The sequence below is a fragment of the Lentinula edodes genome, assembly GCF_021015755.1.
Source record: "Lentinula edodes strain Le(Bin) 0899 ss11 chromosome Unknown C8R40scaffold_66, whole genome shotgun sequence".
In the NCBI taxonomy this organism is placed as follows: Eukaryota; Fungi; Basidiomycota; class Agaricomycetes; order Agaricales; family Omphalotaceae; genus Lentinula; species Lentinula edodes.
Genome location: NW_025764372.1, coordinates 77,677 through 94,168, shown reverse-complemented (window position 1 = coordinate 94,168; position 16,492 = coordinate 77,677). Strand labels below are relative to the sequence as shown.

At 45.6% G+C, this 16,492-nt stretch overlaps 7 protein-coding genes across 7 annotated transcripts; 5 read left to right on the top strand and 2 right to left on the bottom strand.

Annotated features, from left to right (window-relative positions):
* Positions 1 to 340: 340 nt before the first annotated feature.
* Positions 341 to 1,607, top strand: C8R40DRAFT_1061467 (uncharacterized protein; the record flags this gene model as incomplete). Its single annotated transcript, XM_046225423.1, has 5 exons — positions 341 to 533; positions 583 to 847; positions 896 to 1,044; positions 1,098 to 1,328; positions 1,381 to 1,607. 5 exons carry the CDS (start codon positions 341 to 343, stop codon positions 1,605 to 1,607), a joined length of 1,065 nt encoding a protein of 354 aa, XP_046079719.1.
* Positions 1,608 to 1,851: 244 nt separating this feature from the next.
* On the top strand, positions 1,852 to 3,331 carry C8R40DRAFT_816759 (uncharacterized protein). Its single transcript, XM_046236323.1, has 5 exons — positions 1,852 to 2,262; positions 2,331 to 2,598; positions 2,650 to 2,816; positions 2,930 to 2,995; positions 3,057 to 3,331. Exons 1-5 carry the CDS (start codon positions 2,041 to 2,043, stop codon positions 3,249 to 3,251), a joined length of 918 nt encoding a protein of 305 aa, XP_046079718.1. The 5' UTR covers positions 1,852 to 2,040; the 3' UTR covers positions 3,252 to 3,331.
* On the bottom strand, positions 3,241 to 6,326 carry C8R40DRAFT_1134149 (acyl-CoA oxidase). The gene is made up of 13 exons (XM_046229294.1): positions 6,104 to 6,326; positions 5,969 to 6,047; positions 5,760 to 5,914; positions 5,387 to 5,710; positions 5,282 to 5,323; positions 5,073 to 5,230; positions 4,995 to 5,014; positions 4,894 to 4,928; positions 4,679 to 4,836; positions 4,413 to 4,624; positions 3,904 to 4,342; positions 3,551 to 3,850; positions 3,241 to 3,495 (listed from the first exon to the last, which is right to left on the bottom strand). The coding sequence occupies exons 1-13, from the start codon at positions 6,204 to 6,206 to the stop codon at positions 3,424 to 3,426; spliced, it is 2,097 nt and encodes a 698-aa protein (XP_046079717.1). The 5' UTR covers positions 6,207 to 6,326; the 3' UTR covers positions 3,241 to 3,423.
* A 154-nt stretch (positions 6,327 to 6,480) lies between these two features.
* C8R40DRAFT_1177577 (uncharacterized protein) lies at positions 6,481 to 7,645 on the top strand (the record flags this gene model as incomplete). Its single annotated transcript, XM_046232703.1, has 8 exons — positions 6,481 to 6,514; positions 6,571 to 6,607; positions 6,668 to 6,767; positions 6,820 to 7,230; positions 7,290 to 7,305; positions 7,362 to 7,453; positions 7,509 to 7,563; positions 7,620 to 7,645. 8 exons carry the CDS (start codon positions 6,481 to 6,483, stop codon positions 7,643 to 7,645), a joined length of 771 nt encoding a protein of 256 aa, XP_046079716.1.
* A 386-nt stretch (positions 7,646 to 8,031) lies between these two features.
* Positions 8,032 to 9,244, top strand: C8R40DRAFT_1177576 (short-chain dehydrogenase/reductase SDR; the record flags this gene model as incomplete). Its single annotated transcript, XM_046232702.1, has 8 exons — positions 8,032 to 8,065; positions 8,119 to 8,152; positions 8,221 to 8,320; positions 8,374 to 8,784; positions 8,846 to 8,861; positions 8,917 to 9,044; positions 9,109 to 9,163; positions 9,219 to 9,244. The coding sequence occupies 8 exons, from the start codon at positions 8,032 to 8,034 to the stop codon at positions 9,242 to 9,244; spliced, it is 804 nt and encodes a 267-aa protein (XP_046079715.1).
* A 1,461-nt stretch (positions 9,245 to 10,705) lies between these two features.
* Positions 10,706 to 12,968, top strand: C8R40DRAFT_1163900 (general substrate transporter; the record flags this gene model as incomplete). The annotated part of the gene is made up of 13 exons (XM_046230420.1): positions 10,706 to 10,745; positions 10,801 to 10,849; positions 10,900 to 11,066; positions 11,123 to 11,181; positions 11,239 to 11,334; positions 11,387 to 11,498; positions 11,551 to 11,657; positions 11,708 to 11,967; positions 12,029 to 12,116; positions 12,190 to 12,424; positions 12,477 to 12,569; positions 12,627 to 12,836; positions 12,904 to 12,968. 13 exons carry the CDS (start codon positions 10,706 to 10,708, stop codon positions 12,966 to 12,968), a joined length of 1,581 nt encoding a protein of 526 aa, XP_046079714.1.
* Positions 12,969 to 13,876: 908 nt separating this feature from the next.
* On the bottom strand, positions 13,877 to 14,630 carry C8R40DRAFT_1134140 (putative mannanase). The gene is made up of 3 exons (XM_046229293.1): positions 14,402 to 14,630; positions 14,135 to 14,336; positions 13,877 to 14,077 (listed from the first exon to the last, which is right to left on the bottom strand). The coding sequence occupies exons 1-3, from the start codon at positions 14,607 to 14,609 to the stop codon at positions 13,921 to 13,923; spliced, it is 567 nt and encodes a 188-aa protein (XP_046079713.1). The 5' UTR covers positions 14,610 to 14,630; the 3' UTR covers positions 13,877 to 13,920.
* Positions 14,631 to 16,492: the final 1,862 nt, after the last annotated feature.

Sequence of the window (16,492 nt, the reverse complement as noted above, 5' to 3'; positions counted from 1 at the left end):
AAACAGCGACGACATACTCCCCGCTCAAAATTATCGCTATCATGAACCGAAGCTTTACATCCACATCTCTCTCTGTGTGCCACCATTGCCTGTTCGATATCGTGGCTCGGTGTCTCAATTTATGTATTCCTTGATCTTCTTTTCCCCGTATTTACATATGTCTTCGATGGCATTGTGCTACAGTGTGTTACTTATCTGTTATTTCATGTCCAAGTCACAAATGTATTTCTTCACGCGTACCCGAATTTCTGATTACATACACTCCCGACGTCTACAGAGAACTGTAGCCGATTCTGATTTTGAGCGCTTGGGTTGCAAGCGCCCGTTGCTTCTTTCCTTTATGGATTCGTCGGCTGTAAATTTCAATGTGACCGTGGATGACTTCGACAGTGTGCTCTCGTATCCCGACCAGTCTGTATGGACAACACCGGACCCTTCGAGCTCGGACTACCTTCCAGAAAATAGTTCGTGGCTTTTGGGTACTTTTCACAAGAGCGATACCGTGAATGCGTCCATCAACTTCAACTTCACTGGTCCGTATAGAGATTGTTGCCCATAGTGTCGTACTGAAAGTGGAGACAGGCCCGGCGCTGTATATTTATGGATTCTCTGGCCCGGAATACGGCTCGTATGAAGTCCTGTTAGATTCTTCTTCCGTGACCGCCAGTGCTTACTCCTCGAGTAATGGTTCAACACCTCACCTTCTCTATGGAACGAGCAATTTGACCTATGGAGAGCATGAAATTACATTATGCAATCTTGGAGCTATTTCAAGTAACGGAGATGGAGGTGGAAATTCCCTGCTGTTTGATTTTCTGCGTTTTACAGTTCAACTCGCACCTGCTGGGTGCGTTTATGTAATTTACACTGAATACTCCTTCTTATGTTCCTCTAGAGCGTCGGTTTCGAACACGACGATACAAGAAAATGATTCATCTCTGAGTTACACAGGCACTTGGGGCAGCAATACATCGGGCAATTTCAGTGGAGGCGGGTCTTCGTACACGAATGACGACAATGCATCAGTGTCCTTCCCTTTTAATGGTTCGCCGGACTCTTTTTCAAACTCGTTATTAGTCGTGTGATTTGCTTCACAGGCTCCGCCATCTATGTTTTCGGCGACAAGAAAAACGACCATGGCCTGTACAGTGTCGTACTTGACAATGGCACCGAGCAGATATTCGACGGGGTATCAGGATGTGGAGGAGCGTTTGGGCAAACCTGCGAGCAGCAACAGCCTACATTGGCGTATTTCACATCCAACCTTGCCGAAGGAGAACACTCGCTGAGTATCACTAATCTAGCGGGTGTGAACCAGTCGTATTTCGGTGCGTCTTCTACATACCAGAGCTCAATTGCGATTGCTAAATCCTCGTGTAGATCTCGATAGCATCGTGCTGACCATCCCTTCGAGCTATGCTCCCCGAACGCTCACGAATAGCTCCGATAGCTCTGGTTCCTCCTCAGGAAACTCAACGTCTGGTTCTGGATCAGGTTCATCTCCGAATTCGACGAATGCTGCACTTATGACTCAACCAATATCTCTTGTATCCACTCATTGGTTCATTCTTTTGATTCTTGGTATATGGCTGCTGAACAGGCGGTGAATGTAAAAAATCGTGGACTTTTCATTCATTGGATATCAATACAATATGTACAACCTATTGGAACCAAAATATTGATGCGTTGAGTTGAGCCTAATGCCACTACACTCCTATACCAGTAAGTGGTTCTTTCATTGTCAGCGCTCTTGAACTAATGATCATGTCTTGGGCAGGATAGGGATCAACCCTAATGTGTTGTCCTTACTATTATTAATTCTCCCAGAGCTTGTAACTTATATCTTAGGACCACTCGCGATCGTACAAATGCTCTAATCAGTTTATCCAGTGACCAGTGACCTTGAGTAATCTCATCCCGTTCGATTTCCGTTACCCGGTCTTGACAATTCATTCGATGATTCAGCATGTGCGTGCATGCTTCAGACTTCTCAGATAAAAACATACTTTCAGAACCATATGTCCATATGTCCTAATACCCATGACCAGCAAGAACAGGCTTACAGAAGCAGCGTACCAATGTCTCCCTGGAGGTCCTCTTGATGTTGACAAAGCCTTCTACGATGAAGTAGCAGCCACTGCATTCACAGAACCACCTTTGCGTACACTGGTTGAAAGTTTCATCCTTCCCATTCGCAGCGGAAAGGCATGGCCGGTACGAAAAGGTGATATTTGTCGTATCGTAGCGGTGGAAGGCGCCCAGGTATGTGCCGAACATCTTATGATCGATGTCCTGATAAATATGCTGTTCTCCTCCTATTATTAATGTAGGTCGGTGACTTGAACATCTGGTCACTTCACAATCCTCGTGAACGGTTCTGGGCTTCACGAACGCGTCAACTTCAGCGAGCTCATGTATCCGTGTATGATCGTCTTTGGTCAACATTACCGTACCTCCGGCCTCTGGTGACAATTACGGGAGACACGCTCAAGGACTACGGTGTGGATGGAAGCGGGACTGATTCAGAAGGGGGAAGGGTTCATGATCTACTTGGGACTAGATGTGATCCGTATGTTAATCGCATGCTCACTGGGCAAGGTATCCGATGTTTCTTGTATATCGAGACTCAATGACCAATTATCAAAACAGATAGTGACTACCACTGTCACTCCAATCTGACTCGCGCGATTTTACCTTATGGTTTGACGGAATTCGACGTGCACGATGTGTTAAACGTCTTTCAGTGTACAGGCCTGAACGACAAGGATCAATACTTTATGAAAACCTGTCCTGCAAAGAAGGGTGATTATTTTGAGGTATGTATAAGTTTTACCATCTTACCCTTCCTAACTCATATGTTATTACTCGTCGTTTGAATATACCGCGTCTACTACCCTTTCGTTGATTAAAATGCATCCTCGCCTATTAGTTCATGGCTGAAACCGACATTCTATGTGCACTTTCCACCTGCCCTGGGGGTGACTTGTCGAAAGCTGTGTGTAGTTTCAGCCTCACCCTTAACGACCACCTCGTTGACTTTGATATCAATATCGCAGATGTGGGGGGAAGGTGCAACGGAAGGCACAAATCTTGATCCCACATTGGAATGCTGTCGCCCACTTGGTGTGCAAATCTATCGCCTTCCGGGCGAATGGCTTACAGAACACGGATGGAAAGAGGCAATGCCAAATGGGCCAGTGTATAAAGGCAGACACGCTTTGAAGGAGATCCCTTTTTCACCTAATAATTGATTTACATGGATACGATTTGAGAGAAATTTGTAAAATATGGTACATGAGACTCATCGTGTTCAGTAGTTTATAGACTACAGCAAATGCTCATCCTAGATGGGATGGTAAAGTGAGAATGGTCAAGTCGGCGGTGACAAATAACTTCTCATTCACTCGATTTTTGTATGGGCATTCACAGTTTTGTTTCCCACTTCCTCTCAGTTAGCTTTTGTTGTCCCCTTGTGAGCATAGGCTTGATCGATTCCTGAAAAGGCCAAGTATCAGTGAACGAAATTTCCAGAAAGGATCTACCAGTTTACCTCATAAGCATCCGGTATTTCCTTATCATTCAAGGGCTCTGTCTGCGCCTTATCCCATAATGCTTGGTATACATTCCCATCATACATGCCCAAGGTACTGTCTAACTCCCAGTCTGAGAACCCCAGCGCATCAGTCAACCCAACAGCTTCTGGTACCAGGCTAAGACAGTTTCGAGCTATAGCCAAACGTAGCCCACGAGTTGGGTCTCTCGATGCTCTTACACGAGAAGGGTTCTTGATGCGAAGTAAACCGAAGGAAAGGAAGTCGGCGAGGGCAGATTCAATAGTGGTTTGGAGATACTGCATTAGTGTTAACCAGCAATAACTGACCATACAAGAACACGAGACCATACCAATAGATACAATCGACTCAAAACCGCCACATCACTCTCCTGCAGCTCAGAATTTTTCCTGAAGTCATTGATCATCTCACCAACTCTCCGCCCTACGAAGGCTTCCGTCGTGCCCCTGGATACCCTCTGGAAAAGCGTTGCATCTGGATCATGTGCGGTCTGTGCCATTTCGTGTACGAGCAGTGCCGCACGCCACTCCAACAGTAATATCAGTGTCTCGAAGTCGTTCCACGATGATTTCGACCCGTCGCCGTCTTCTAAAAATGGAGGTTCTTTCGTAGGCGACGAGAGGAGCCTGAGATAATATGACGATGCGGTGAGACCTCTTACGGTCGAGGGCGAAGGACGAATTTTTCCTTCTGTGCCAAACAGGCTATGGAAGGCTTTTAAAGCTGCACGAACAACTTGCTGGTCTAACACAAAGTTCTCGCCTTCATATCTATTTTTGGCATTGGATCATCAATGATCCCTCCCTAAAGCAAATCTGAAGCGTGAAGGAATGAACGCACGTTACACTAGGTATCACATCCGCGTACAATCTCCCAACGCCACTGAAGGCACTGTAACCATGGCCACCCATTGACCTCCGTGCATTTTCCACATCTTGTACACTGGAGGTTGTACAAAGGATTTTGAGACCGCTCGTTGTCGCATGCATTTCGGCTAAGAGGGAGGTGTCACCACCGGACAAGCGTTGAACCATGGTTTGGAATGACTGGCTCTGTTAAGCATTGCCAATGTGATATAGGATAGGATGCAAGATTGCCGAACATACCAGTGCTCTTCCTAGGCCGATAAACACATAGGCCCGAGCAAGTATAGGAAGTAGCCGAATATGCAGCGAGGGGTAGGTGATGACTTGTTTCTCCAATCCGTCTGGACCTCTTGTGCCCTGTCTTCGAACAGTTGCGTAACGAATTGCAATGACGGCAGCTTCATGAAACCCAAATGAGCTACATAGGTCATGATAAAGGGGGTTGAAAAGCTCACCTTTCGCCGTGACCCAGCCAGCAGTGGTCACCATGCTAGAGAAAAAGATAACGAAGACGAAAATTAGACAGTGAATGCTGTGATAGCGCATCCTCCCCTACCCCGATCGAATATACAACATCTGTAAAAGAAAGGCACGGTCAAATTTCCAAGTGGGCTTTCAATGATTTACAACTAACTCCACCATAACTGATCTTCGTATGCGGAGGTTGAATATACTTTCCATCGTCAGTTACCTGAGCGAACTTAGAAAGCATGTGCTCCTTGGGTATTCGAATGTGGAAAAAACGGGCGAATCCGTTGTCTGTGGCAGCGAATCCATGGAATGATTTAGGTCCTTACATACTTCAATTTCAGCCTGAGGTTTGCCGGTCTTAAGGACACAAACCTATATCTCCAGCTATTATCCCAGGTAGCAACTCATGTGTGTCTGCAAAATGAAATCAATCAGTATGAATTTTTGTGGCAAATCAGTGAAAACTCAGCCGCTGACCTAGCGAACGCAACTGAACAAAAAACAAATGCGGGCCCATATCCACACCTCCTGGCAAAATAAGTTTAGCTTGAACAACACCATGTGTTGCAGTCTTTCCAAGCGCTCCAATCCACCACTTGCTGCTCGTAAGTGTAGGAGAGTGGATCTCAAACTCTTTCGTTTGTGGAATATATGACGCGGTTGTTTCGAGAGCCGCAACATTACTTCCATGACCCAACTCGGTTTGCAGGTAACAACCGAAAATTCCGCGGGAAGCAATAACACCAGCATACTTGTCGAGAAGTTCTTGCGAAGCTTGGAGAAGGAAGACAGGTTCAAATGCTGATAAAAACTATGTCAACGTCCATTATATCCAGAAACAAATATATACCAGTGACATGGAGGGAGATTGGCAAGGAATCGTCCAATAGTGATGTAGCGATCGTGGTGTCCTGTTTGCTCCAACCAAGCAATTGTTCCAATTCATGAATTCGATTGGTCATTCTTAAACCCCGAGTGTACTTTTCTGTTCGTGTCATCCATTCTCTTTGTTGTCAACGAGTCAGATAACAAACTATATGCGACGGGTGGTGAACTCACCTTTTACTTTTGTCAAACACGGGATCCTTGGATACTATTTCAACTAGCTTCTCTTTCCTTCGCCACTCCTCCCGTCCATCTTGTTATTTGTTTTTGGTCAGCTCAGAACTAATCTAACAAAGGGAAAGCGCGAACTGTAAATGAACTGCCTGACATTGACTATGTCTATGGATGTTTCCTTCCTAGCTTTGATCATATCCAAGCTAGTTTGAGCACTGGCATCGCGGTCGGCGGGCATGGCTCCGCGGTAGACAGCAACGCAGTTCAGTTGGCGATTGAGGACGAATCATTTGCTGAAATTTAATGTAGCCGGGAAAGAATGTAACCGGCATTGTTTGGACTTGTTATGAACGAAGACCTAGGAAGGACCTCTATCTGCTCATATTGCTTGAAGATTGCGCTTCATTTTCTCGTCGGCTTACTCAGGTTGTGTCACCTGGCTTCTGTGGGTCTTCTAATAATAATATGATGTTTGCATTGCCATTGCGTTTCTTCCTTACTTTCGAACCCCCATGCCCTCCTTTAAACCAGTCCTTGTTGTCGCAGGTGAATTTCTAGTAGTCGGTCATCTGCATTTATCATTTCTAATACAGATCTTTCAGGTATAGGTGCTGGCGGAGGAACTGGTGGAGCCACAGCGTAAACCTTTGTTTTCTTTCGTTTGACAGATTATTGACCGCAGCCATTCAATTCCTCTAGACGTGCCTTTGCAAAGCTAGGGTATAGCATTGCCCTTATCGCGCGGGGAACCGATTCGTTAAAGACCTTGGAAACTGAACTGCAAAATTCTGGAGCAGAAGTGTGTATAATGCTGCATTTCTATGATCATGCATATGAATTACTTCGTGTAGGCTACTTCCTTCCCAATTCCTAGCTACGAACACACTTCCATCAAATCTGCTTTTGAATCCATTCGGACTCGTTATGCGGCGCCGCAATACAGTATCCGTGCTGCCTTGTATAACGCTGGCCACGGCGTCTGGAAACCATTCCTAGACATCACTCCCGAGGACGTCAAGATTATCACCGAAACCAATGTCGAAGGCTCCTTCGCGTTTGCCCATGAAGTTTTATCCGATTTTAAGAAGAACGAGATTGATCCTGCTAACGGAAAACGCGGCATCCTGATATTCACTGGTGCAACAGCTAGTATTAGAGGAAACACGACAACCAGTGCGTTCGCGGCAGGAAAGTTTGCCTTGAGAGCTTTGAGCCAGAGTTTGGCGAAGGAGTTCGGGAAACAGAATATTCATGTGGCACATGTATGTTGTATTTTCTTCAATAATACTCCTTTACGACAAGATCGACCGATAATTCATAGGCCATTATTGACGGAAGTTAGTTTGATCATCTTCTGCTCTTGGTTTTTTGCAACATCATGTCACATCTTTAGGCATATCTACTCCTCTCTCCCGGTCGCGTCGCAACAACCCAGAATGGGAACAGAATGAAGATGTTAGGCTCAGTCCTGAAGCTATTGCTTCTGTGCGTTCATTAACGGTCCCACTCAAACAATTCCTCTCCTGACCTTAGCACACAGTCTTATGTTTACCTCGCAAGCCAGGAGCGTTCAGCTTGGACTTGGGAATTGGATTGTAAGTTTTCCAAAGCCCCATATGTAGTCACCAATCTGCTGACCCATTATGGTTAGTGCGTCCTGCCCACGAGAAGTGGTAAACTGACGACGACACATGAAAGAAATACAAACATTAAATGTACAACATATTAGGTTCTCGATGACGAATACAATTTAGACTTATCCAGTTTTGTTCATCCTAACTTTTCGGGTGTCCATCCCTTGTGGTTGTTAGTCAATAGTAGGAAAATTCGATCCGAATGAGGTGTGCTTTTCTGACAATAACACGCCATTATTACCAGATTCTGATATGTTTACCCTTCGGTCGTGTTTTGTCAGTTTTCGTCCGGATAAACTGGCACTTGCAAGTTTTAGAGCCTCGCCCTCGCCAACAAGTCTGACAGAGCCCGACTCCGGCCCCGAGCCTTCTTAGTTTATATATATCTAGAAGCACCGGGGGTCACTTGTCCAACTCCCTAAACGCTAAATGTCTGCAGTTAGACCTGTATTAGTCGTGGCTGGTATGTCGAAAATAATCTGCGGTTAGACGTCAGGAAAGCTGACAATCATATAGGCGTACGAGCGGGAGGCACCGGTGCGGCGACAGCGTCAGATTCCTTTTCTATGTTCATATATCAATTTTTACTAATCTCTATCTTGATTTTGCCCCATACAGTGCCGCATTTGCACGCAAGGGATACAGCCTCGCCCTGATTTCCAGAGGTGCCGAAGATCTCAAAGCTTTAGAGGAGGAGTTGAAGGCGGCTGGCAACGATGTCTGTAACATCTTCTCGAGTTTGTCCTCGACTTACCTGATCTGCGTTTATAGGCAACAGCATTTCCCGTCCCATCCTACTCTGCCACATCCATCTCATCCGTATTCCATTCCATCCACGCCCGATACCCTTCACCTCAGTACGCCATCCGCGCCGCGCTCTACAACGCGAGCCATAGCATCCGGAAACCTTTCCTCGACATCACTTTAGCTGATTTTCACGCTGCGCAGGAGACAATCGTGGAGGGTTCTTTTGCATTCGCACAGGAAGTCATACCGATTTTCAAGAGAAATGAAATCGATGTGGATACTGGAAAGAGGGGATTTATCATCTTTACCGGGTCGACGACGAGTATAAGGGGGAATACGACGACAAGTGCAGCTGCGCCAGCGAAGTGGGGGATGAGAGCGTTGAGTCAGAGTTTGGCAAAGGAGTTTGGTCCATATAACATCCACGTTGCTCATGTGCGTCTCTTATTGAACAATCCCAAATACATGACTAATGTTTTTTCCGCTGATTGAGTAGGCTATCATAGATGGAGGTATGCCACGAATGATTATCGCCGAATCCTTATGAATCGCGTCTCTTCCGAATAGTCATCAACACACCTTTTTCTCGCTCCAGGTTCCATGACCCACCCAATTGGGTAGAGAATGAGGATATCAGATTGAATGCTGAGGATATTGCCAAGGTCTGTGGTTCTTCCTGGTTCTTCCTGATCTCCGTAAACTGCGATGCACATGTACCTGTACTCGTATCTTGTGCTCATCTTATCTGTGTTATCTTAGGCGTACGTTTACCTTGCGGAGCAGCCGCGCTCTGCTTGGACTTGGGAACTCGATTGTAGGGTTTTCGATGCTCTTTGGTGTACACAGACTGATGGATGTTCGTCTTCTAGTGCGGCCGGCGCACGAGAAGTGGTGATGCTTGTATTTGCGACAACCATTCTCACAGTAAGAAATAAATGGTGAAATCTCTCTTCAGTAAATCACATTTTCCGGGTCCTAATTTATATCATGCGCGTAATCATGTTCTGTTTTCACACTGACGACGGAGGGTAATTCCGATGTGCATAACCAATCAACCAATTGAAATACAGAAAAGAACTGCCTTCGAACTTGTATTGTCTCCTCTGAGGAGAATATCAAAGGTGTAACTCCCCTGTGGCTGCAAGATGCCATACCAGCAGCGTGAAGTGGCCCGCCGTACGGTTGGACATTTGAAGCATATAATCATAATAATGGACAAACTGAAACTTGAGCACTGATGAACTGAAAGCGGAGTTAAGGAGCGGCGGTAAGAGGCGAAGGTATAGGTATGTATATCTTGATTCCAAATTCTTGCTGCCCTTGACAAGAATTGAATATTCTGATTCACACTACTCCCAGTGCATAACATCCGTGGGGCACCCAGTTTACCATACAAGACACATATACAGCATCGAAGGAACTAATAAGATTTTCAACGGGGCGAAGAGAGGTACTGTGCTTAATAAAGATTGCGTTACACCTACAGAGCGTCGCTTCAACGATGAAAATCGCTGCTGGAAGCAGGGTTCGGGTACGACGACCGTGGCGATCTGAAAGAAGAGCTACATGATGTGATGTAGTAAGTACCTGCTGAAATGACAGCTGATTGCAAAATTGTCGAGAAACCCTCATCAGGATTTTTGTTTATGTTTGCAATCCCTTATTGGCTAGAAAGGTTTCGAAGCCTTTGTTGGGTGGAGTTTTACCACTCCAGCATAACTAATTGTAAGCACCATCACTACATAGTAGATCTCCCCCCCGAAGATATTTTGCAATCAGCTGGAAATAAATTTTGAATACGGGCCTATATGGGCTTATGCATTACATAAAGTCTTGAAAACGGAACCCAGAACTGTGCGGGGCAAGCTGGGGGCGGGGGCGGGATTCAAATTGATTGAGGTACCTGCTGACCTTTTTACCCCTGGTGCCTCGAAGTCGTTGATTATTTTGATACACATCGGCCTTGTCTCCTGGTCTCTTCTGGCGTCCTCCAGCGTCCCGCTCAGTTGCCCGTCAAAAAATATCGGGGAAAGTTCGGTAAAACCAACAAATAGTCCAAAAATGAGTGGGACATGCATATTCTTTCAAGCTCGAGCTTGGTGCATCTGGGATGTACTGTACATGGTATAAACGACCTGAAAGGACCCAAGTAATCCCTCGTAAACAAAATCTTCACGGCGCACAAAAACATCCGCAGATCATCATCTTCATCGGACCGGCTAATTGGAATCTAATTGTGGGGGTGGGGCCCCGGCTTTACGGTCCCCGGCGGTCCGTTACGCGAAACTTCACCCGTTAAATACTTGTCAGCTATGTTCCAGAAGTTGCCTCTTGCTGCCTATCCACCACCTCTACAATGGCGAACGCAGGTGCATTCACAAATATCCGGGTCTACTGTAAGCTTCTATCTCTGTTTGCTATCATACTCCTGACTCAAATATCTTCTCGCAGGGCTCGCTTTCATTGCATACTGGGGTATCGTTTTATTCGGATATGATACGTACGTCCTCGGAGTGTCCGTAATATCCCCTTGACTTACCCCATCACCAGCGGCATTGCAGGAGGTGTTGTCTCTCAAGCAAATTTCCAGAAGCACTTTGGAATGTGGCCTAATGGTGTTGAGAACAAAGCTCAAGTCACAGCGGTGTCCTCCAATGTTGTTTCAGTCCTTCAGGCTGGCGCATTTTTCGGTGCTTTAGGAAGTGCGCCTATATCCGGTATGTGTCCTAGTGCCTTCCTCCCTTCTTAATTTCCAACTAAATTGTGTTTTTAGGCAAGTTTGGACGAAAGTGGACTCTGGTTGGTTTTACCTTTATCTTCACCATCGGCGCAGTAAGTTTCACTCCCTAATTCATGAGTTATTTTCTTTCAACCTTTTTAACTATCTAGATTCTGACCACCATAGCGAGTAGTCCTACCAATGGACTTTCCCTGATCTACGCAGGGCGAGTCATCTCCGGAGTGGGAATCGGTGGTATTAGTGCTGTAAGTGCCGGATCTACAAGGTTCCACAGTCCAAGCTCACATGATATCGTAGGTGTCTCCCGCCTTCGTTTCAGAATGTTCACCTAAAGAAGTTCGGGGCCGTATCACCGGTCTTTTCCAAGTCATGGTAGCTACTGGAGTGATGCTCTCGTATTTCATCAACTGTGGGTCTTCGTCTTGATTAAATTTCAACGTGTATACTCACATTTTGTGAAGACGGCGTTAGCATTAACATTGGTAATGGTTCCAGGATATGGAGAATTCCCTTTGGTTTCCAACTTGTGCCCGCTGGTATAATGCTATTCGGTCTGCTCACGGTCAAGGTTAGAAATCCATACTGCTGCGCAAGTCCAATTCTTACTGTCCCATATAGGAATCCCCTCGTTGGCTGGCTTCAGTAGGTCGCAATGAAGAAGCTCTCAACAACCTCGCGTATCTCCGCAGAAAGCCTACGGACGACGTAGAGCTTCTTCATGAATTGGCCGAAATTGAAGCCGCTATTGAGGAGGAGCGCGAAGCTAGGAAAGGTCTGGGCTGGAAAGAGGCATTCTTTGGCAAAGGAAATCTCATTCGATTTGTGATCGCATTCGTTATATTCCTGCTTCAGCAATGGTGTGGTCAAAATTCCGTCGGGTATGCTTCAGCCTGACATTGTCGGGGGGGACCCTTTACTAATTGATGCTGGAAATTTCAGATATTACGCGCCTCAGATTTTCGCTTCCATTGGTTACACTGGTAACAAGAATTCATTACTCGCATCTGGAGTTTACGGTGTCGTCAAAGTACGTCCGTGAATTCCTTTAGCGATTCGCGCTGGATTAAACATTAGTGACTTACCATTTGACCCTTCTTTAGTTGGTCGCAACATCGATCTTCATCTTTTTTGGAGTTGAGACTCTTGGTCGGAAACTGTCATTCTTTATATCCGCAATGGGAATGGGTATTTGTTTCTTTATCATCGGCGCTATCATCAAGACGCACCCGCCGCCAGCTACTAGCTCTACTAGTGTTGTTACCGCTATTTCGCCCGCAAGTCAAGGAATGGCAGCGATGTTGTATATTTATGTCTGTTTCTACAGCATGGGATGGGGTAGGTTCATGATTGCTATTGCTGGGATTTACCCATTCTCACTTGTGTATAGGTCCTCTCCCATGGGTCTATGTTTCGGATATCTTCCCTACCAGGACAAGACATTATGGTTTAGCTGTTGCCAGTGCTTCGCAGTGGTTATGGAGTGCGTCTCTCCTCATCTCTCGCAATCAATTTCATCTAACGACTCTCTGTCGTAAAGACTTCGTCGTCTCTCATCAGACACTTTTAATCGAACAGCATCTTGGATTCAAATTTTTCCTGATGTTCGCCACTGTCAATATAGGTGCTATGGGCACCTTTTCGCTTCTCATTCCCGAAACTAAGGGAAGATCGCTGGAAGAAATGGATATTATCTTTGGATCTGTATCCGCCGAAAAACGAAGTGCCGATGTTGCCAAGTTTGAGCATGGTGAGTCTTTCACCCCCCCTTCACGCATCGACGACTGTACTGACTGAATCGCCAATTCTTTCAAAAGCTCTCGACAATGGTCCAGAGATTGGTTCAACGAGAAGCAACGACTACAGCGATACGAAAGCTTGATAATCTCATGAGACGAATCTCGACAAATTTATGTCCTACGATCTGTTGTAACTTCTAGTCGGAATGTTACGACCTCGATGTCTTTGTTTTTGTGTACACTATCCTAGTACTATTACTGTATGCATATATATCTCAGGGTTCTTTTATGGAATCGTATCCGGTTACGCAATGATCAGTTTGCTTCAAAGCTGGAAGAGGATACAACGAAGGATTAATGTGTATCGCTTTATCTATCTGTTCAATGTATGCATCGACATTGTAACTTTGTTCTCACTCACAGTAGTTCAATGGGGGTTTTTGAAACAAGAAATGTGAGAGGTATGTGTATACCATCATGATATACGATGTAGACGCGGGACAAGGAACTTGAGCTTGTCAACTGCATAGACCTAAAGTCCATTTGCAAGGAGCTCCACTACTCAATCGCTTCCTCCACCCCTACAAAAGCAACAACACATAAAAGGTACTACACTAGTGACAGAACGCAACGAAAGGTATCATAAATCTTCAAACTTCCATCAAGTACAACAGTATGTAGTGAAACGATAAGTTGTAGGTATATATAAACAACAATACAAAAACCGTCATCCAGAAAAACATCGAAATCATTCAAAATCTCATCCGTAAAATCGTTCAAGTTCGTTCTAACGCCACCGTGATTCTCATGAAGTTTACACTAGAGTGTGTTGGAACCAATGGGTGGTGGACCGGAAGTGAGAGTAGAAAAGCACAGTGGTAGACGGAGTGTCAATTCGGGGAGTGATGGTGCGGATACGAAAGAGAGCGTTCAGAAAAGTAGAGGTTACAGGTATCAGAATTGAGGGATGAAAAGCGGCGCGGATACAGATATCGTTAGGTTAGATTAAAGAACCAAGATGAAGAAATCATTGCGTACCTTGTACGAACCGCCAAGTCTGGTGGATTCCCGACCTAAAACAAGAGAACAAGTCCGTCAATATCCGAGCAGAGCAGAATAGTGACAAGAAGCGGGGAAAAAGGGGAACAGAAGAAAAACGTACCAAGTTCCCCATAATGTAATCGGGTCTCCTGAGGTAGCATCTCCGTAACCCCAAAGATCCCAGTTCACAGTTGTGTTGGGAACAAAGATCCTGAAAACCTCATTAATATCACATTCTTTCCATACTGCTGATCATGGTTAGACACACCGGTAGTTCGTCTCATTGACAGTATCGTGCCAAATATCCCAAGCCGTCGGGGTGCTTGCCACAGTCAGGTTCGTGCCATTGCCCGGGGTTCCAACTATGCCTAGATACAATCCTGTCGCGACGGATTGAAAATTCCAGCTTTCTCCGCTCCAAAGTGTAGTCCATTGCTGATTTTTACCGCCGTTGAGAGACCAACCGGTGACTATAGATAGCAAAGAGACTCAGTGAGAAAGACGACAAGAAGAAAAAAGCGAAGAGAAAGCTCACTAGTGGTGTTATCACCTGCCGACAAGTCGACTACGGTGTCAGCCTTGACGTTGTGAATGGTGAATACTGAGCCGGATTGGATCGACTCTGTCGCTCGAGGGTACACTCTGGATTCCAACTCGGAGCGAACAGGCATCACCACAGCTACCGTATATGCTGCCAGAGAAAACAGCGAGATGAGGCTTGGAGCAAATTTCGTGAAAAGCATCGTTCGTTAATGTTGATTTTTCTGTTCACAATGACTTGATTAAGCTTCAACAAGGACGGAAGATGGTGGAGGCAAAAGAAGGAGTGCTTACGACTGGGGGTTTTTCGTGAGGAAGAAAGTTGGGTAAAAGCGAACAACACGCGGGATTTATGTACTCCTCGCCAACTTTGATTTAGGGCTTATTAGTTGACGTCAGTCCTGCAAATACGTCGATGGCATGTAAACTTCGTGTCATCTTCTTCTGGACCCTGTTCTCATTTATATGAATTGATGGATAACCTCACTGCTGGGGCGTGCCGAAATAATTATTCCTCTGGAGTATCCTCGTCTCTGAAAGCCTCTAATATGCTATATGTGTGAAGTATTCGGATCCAACACTCGGCTCCTAACGTTGTTGACCATTTTGTCCGTCAATTTTGACGCAAGTTATAAATTATGTTCGGTGGACTGTTCGGATGCCCTCACGTGCGCAGGGCAATGGGCAAGACCGGGCCCACTGGTCTCCACGATCTCTGAGTCATGCTCTTCCAGGCTCTTTCATAGTCTTCCATGCTCCTAGTCCAAAAGGTCGACCTGACGTCGGCTTTGCGGAGCTCAAAGAGCCGATCCTGGAGGCTGTGGAAAAAAAAACATCGAACCAAAACCAAGATTACTGATTAGCCGCGGGGCGATGATGTCCTGATGGCTGTTGCAGTCGGGGCTCGAAGCTAGTCGAAGTTTCAGACACGCATCACTGCAGCATGATTGAAGGTATGAGTTTATAAGATTTTGAGACGCATTGGCTCGCATGAGGCGTTGTGAAGCTGGACGTCAAGTTCCTGGATAGGATAGGATAGTGCTGAGGCCTGATTGCCATAGATCACGACTCGGGAGCATGAACTGAGGGAATTGAGCCGGTGCGAGGAACAAAGGAAGAGAGGAACTAAAACCACAAAATAAGTGTTACAACACCATTTCCAATAGAATTGATACGTACTTAGTAGGTGCATGCATCGATACACTCTACGCACGATTTACATTGTGAAGCCCTCCGATTATGCTGTATCTACCCAATCCATCATCCATTTGCAGCACTGAACAGGCTCGTTAATGATGAAATGATTTGCAGTTCGTTCTTGTGTGTATCTGTTTCAGCAAATGATCCAGTGAGCGTTCATGGCCCTGACTCTGAGCAAGACTGCATTCCTGCTCACTCAAGCCTTGAGCCTCGCCGCCTCGTGAATAGATCCGGCTGAATCCCTATGTAACCCGACTGACTTGGGACATCCAGGTATTGTCAAAATCAGGATAGGATAGGATATGAATTATACGGGCGAGGTCAGGTATCGATTTTGTCGAGATTCACAAGTATTTTCGCAATTGCCAGTCTTGATGCACAGGTTGCAAGCATGTTCGAGTTATAGCTGCTCTGCAGGTAAGGATATCATTGAGGATGCTTGTTGGCTAACATTGTCGTCTAAATGAACGATGTGGATAAAATTAATGAGAAATTTGTGAAATTCGAGGGGGACAATCGTAATAAGAGTCAAGTCTGACCAATTAGCATCATACACGCCGACCTGTACGCAAGGAGATGATCTCTGAGTAAGAGTGGCAAACCAAGATTAAGCTAGTACGACCTTGAAACGCATGTTATAATCAGTCTGAGAATTTTCTCTTTCGCCAATTCTGACCATACAATCATCACAGTCTATGCAGATTTGGGCAGGTCTTTACGTTGAAATAGTCTTTGCTTCGTGGTGGAAAGAAAAGAGCTGAAAAGAGGTTATCATTAAGCGCTATAGTAGCGTCTAGCTCTATGTACGAAGACCAATGCATATGTGCACTCCCCAGTTCGGCTCGGCAGAGATATTTCCATGATTTACAGATATTCAAAGAGGACA